Source organism: Propithecus coquereli, unplaced genomic scaffold (genome assembly GCF_000956105.1).
Source record: "Propithecus coquereli isolate 6110/MARCELLA unplaced genomic scaffold, Pcoq_1.0 Scaffold3, whole genome shotgun sequence".
In the NCBI taxonomy this organism is placed as follows: Eukaryota; Metazoa; Chordata; class Mammalia; order Primates; family Indriidae; genus Propithecus; species Propithecus coquereli.
Window position 1 is genome coordinate 15,467,684 of NW_012148618.1, and position 3,462 is coordinate 15,471,145.

The 3,462-nt window shown below is 36.7% G+C and overlaps 1 protein-coding gene across 1 annotated transcript in view; it reads right to left on the reverse strand.

The window, feature by feature from the left end:
* SPG11 (spastic paraplegia 11 (autosomal recessive)) overlaps positions 1–3,462 on the reverse strand; it is a 114,117-nt gene that overhangs the window by 45,132 nt on the left and 65,523 nt on the right. Inside the window, exons 17-18 of the mRNA XM_012649141.1 lie at positions 3,160–3,266; positions 1,167–1,366 (exon numbers count right to left, since the gene is read on the reverse strand). Of these exons, the coding sequence (XP_012504595.1) occupies positions 1,167–1,366; positions 3,160–3,266 (307 nt within the window). The remainder of the gene's footprint in view (positions 1–1,166; positions 1,367–3,159; positions 3,267–3,462) is intronic.

Here is a 3,462-nt window from a genome sequence, read left to right on the forward strand (position 1 = left end):
TTTTTTTTTAGTAGAGAGGGGGTCTCGCTCTTGCTCAGGCTGGTTTTGAACTCCTGAGCTGAAACGATCCTCCCACCTCAGCCTCCCAAAATGCGAGGATTACAGGCATGAGCCACTGTGCCCGGCCTATTTCTAAAGATTTTAAAATGACTAGACTAGATGACTTCCCTCTCAACTTTGAAGTTATTCTGTGACTCTCAATTTCTAACAGATGATTAAAAATAGAGGAGAAATAACCATGTAAGTTAAGGTATATTACAACAATCTAAAAAAGGTGGCATTAAATTAAGCTAGCTAGCATCAGTAATAAACTTTTCAAGATTAGATATCAAATGGCATTCTTAAGTTCCCTCTATACAGGCACACTAAACTTTCAAAAAGGAAAGATGGGCAAATTTCTACTACATCACTAGGTCCCTCAATACAGGTGGGGTTTTTTTGGTTTGTTTTTGTTTTTTAAAGATGGAGTATTGCTCTATCACCCAGGCTGGAGTGCAGTGGCATGATCATAGCTCACTGCAACCTTGAAATTCCTGGGCTCAAGTCATCTTCCTGTCTCAGCCTCACTTCCCATCCAGTGAATAGCTGGGACTACAGGCGTAGCCACCATGCCCAGCTAATTTCTTTCTTTCTTTTTTAAGAGACTGGGTCTCCCTCTGCTGGTCTTGAGCTCCTGGCCTCAAGCAATCCTCCCACGTAGGCCTCTCCAAAGCACTGGGATTACAGGTGTGAGCCACCAAATCCAGCCCACAATTTTATATGGGTAGCTAAAGATTACGGTTTCCTTTTGACCTCTCTGAGAGGGCAAATAGTAGAGAATAACGCTCGAGCCACAGATCTGAAGTACGCTTAGCAATCAGAAGCAATCAGACCCTCATTCTATCCTGAAAACAAACCTGGAATATTACAAAGCAAACTAAAGGGAAGAAAGAATCTCTGTATAACTTGTCTACTCCCTTTAAACTTAAGATATGATAGCAAAATTTTAAATTCACCCTTGTTTTATGCTCTTTAATCTAATGAAATACTTGAAAGTGGTTATATTTTAGTATCAACTGAGATCTAGATAGTCCACAGATATTTCTGCTAAATTTAACATCAGTCCAATTTTTTTTTTTTTTTAAGGCCTGGTGAGGCCAGGACACTGCATGGTGCCTGTCGCCCACCCTGGCAAGCCCCCACAAAATCAGTCCAATTTTGCCATAAAATTCTGTCCATACCTGGCTGACACCCCCAGGAGCATACATGGTAGTAGCAAGGGCCAGGAGGGTATGTCCTTCCAATAGCATACTGCTTACACTCGCCTGATTGGTGGGAATCAAAATCTGAGCATTTGCAAGGCTAGCCTGAAAGATCAGTTTGGGATCTGGAAAAGAGAAGAGTATGTTTTTCTCATTGAGAGGGATAAATACTAATTAGGAATTACAACATTCCGAGTAAGAAAAGTAATTTTTAACTCTATCCACAGTAAGAAGGACTGAGTTTAAAAGCAATAGGAAGACATCACAAAGGGAAAAAATGAAAGATCTGTCTATACAAAAACTTCTGTTCAAATAAAAAGAATGGAAAGGTAACAATGAAGTAGGGGGAAAAAACCACAACAAATGACAACCTAATGATTAATGTCCTTGACAAAGAGCTCATACAAATCAATGCCAAACACATAAATGGACAAACTGACTCCAACAGTTAAATGGGCAAAAGAAATAATCAATTTACAAAGAAGGAAATATAAATGCCTGACACATAAGAATACATAATTCACAACTAAGAGAGGCAAATTAAATAATTAGATGCCATATATGATCTATCAAATCAGTAATAATTTTAAAAAATAATCATCATCAAGCACTGGAGCTAGTCAGAGTGAGTAGAGACTCATGGATAAGGTGGTACAACTCCCTTGGCAAGCAATCTGGCCTTACAGCAAGAACCTTCAAAACATGTACAACCTTTGACCCAATAATTTTATATCCAGAAACCTATCTGTACTAAGGAAATAATCTGAAACAAGGATAAAAATTTTACATTCGAATATATTCAAGACTATTATTTATAATAGGAAAAAATTGAAAAGCCTTATTGCCAAAAAATGAGAGCATAGTAAATTAAATAAAGGCATAATAATATTATGTAGACATTTAAAATTATCATTGTCTCTAAGAATGTGGGAAAATTCTTATGTTCTAATATTACGCACAAAAAAATAGTATACAAAAACACAGATGCTTCTTGTATCCTCTAGCACTTATAATAGTCTGTCATAAGGTAGAAACTCAATAGATAGTTGTTGGATTAATGAAATATAGACTAGGGGAAAAAAAAAAAGCACAGGGAAGATAACTGATAAAAATACATTAAAATATTATTAACAGTTATCTGTGGGTGCTTATCTTCCTAGCTACCTAGGCTATCTACCTATGGCAGTTACCTCCTTAATGGTTGTCTATGGCTTCTAATTTTTTTTTTCCACAATAAACATACATTACTTTATAATCAGCACCCAAAAACAAAAACCAAAAACTCACATTAGCAAAAAATTCTGCATATGGAGAAAAACTGAGCATTACATGTAATTGAAAGACTGGCTGCTGACATCCTTTGCCTCATTTAGTCATTCAGCTTGTCCCCTTCCCCGTGTCTCTGGGATAACACCAGCTAAGTCCTCAGGAGTAACAGGGCTTTTCTGATTATAACCAGAGCAAGGCTCTACATCAGCAGCTCCATTACAGAGGACACCCCACACATACTGTGGATTTTCTTTCATTCCATTTGGAGATCCTTACTAAAAGATTCAAAGCAGCCATGTGGAATACAGAGTACTTCTTCACAGAAAAGGGGTGTCAATCTACCAGAGAGTAAGAATTCAGTCCATGATAAACTGGAAGGATAAGAGAAACCCAAACAGAACAGAGCACAAGGCTGAGGAGGGGAAAGGGGACATAACCACACAAGCTCTCTACTCCAGGTCTAGCTTCTCACGGCTGACAAGAGGCTAACCATTTTAGTCTTCTTTAAGTAAAGCATGAACCTGGATTATAGTCAGATATTTGACGATAGCCAAATAATTTATTTAAAGAGTTCGCAAGTTTAATAGCATTCAACAGACTAGTTATTTATCCAAAGAAAGTTTTTGTGTTTAATATAGTATACCCATACCTGTTAAATTACCAGAAACTTGTCGACATTGAACTAAAAATTCAAACCAAGGGTGCACTTCATGTAACTCTTTTTTTTCCAAAAAGGGACAATTTTCAGGACTAAGTCTGTATATAAAACAAAACAAAAAAGCCCTCTCTGATTAACATATAGGATAAGACAAACAGTTGCAACCATATTTGCTCAGGTGATAACTAGCATTTAAAAAAAGAATCTTGCTCAGCTGTCAGTGGCACCAAAAATATAAATAAATAAATAAATTTAAAAAAATAAAAAAAGGATCTTGGACTTAAAAGTAAATAT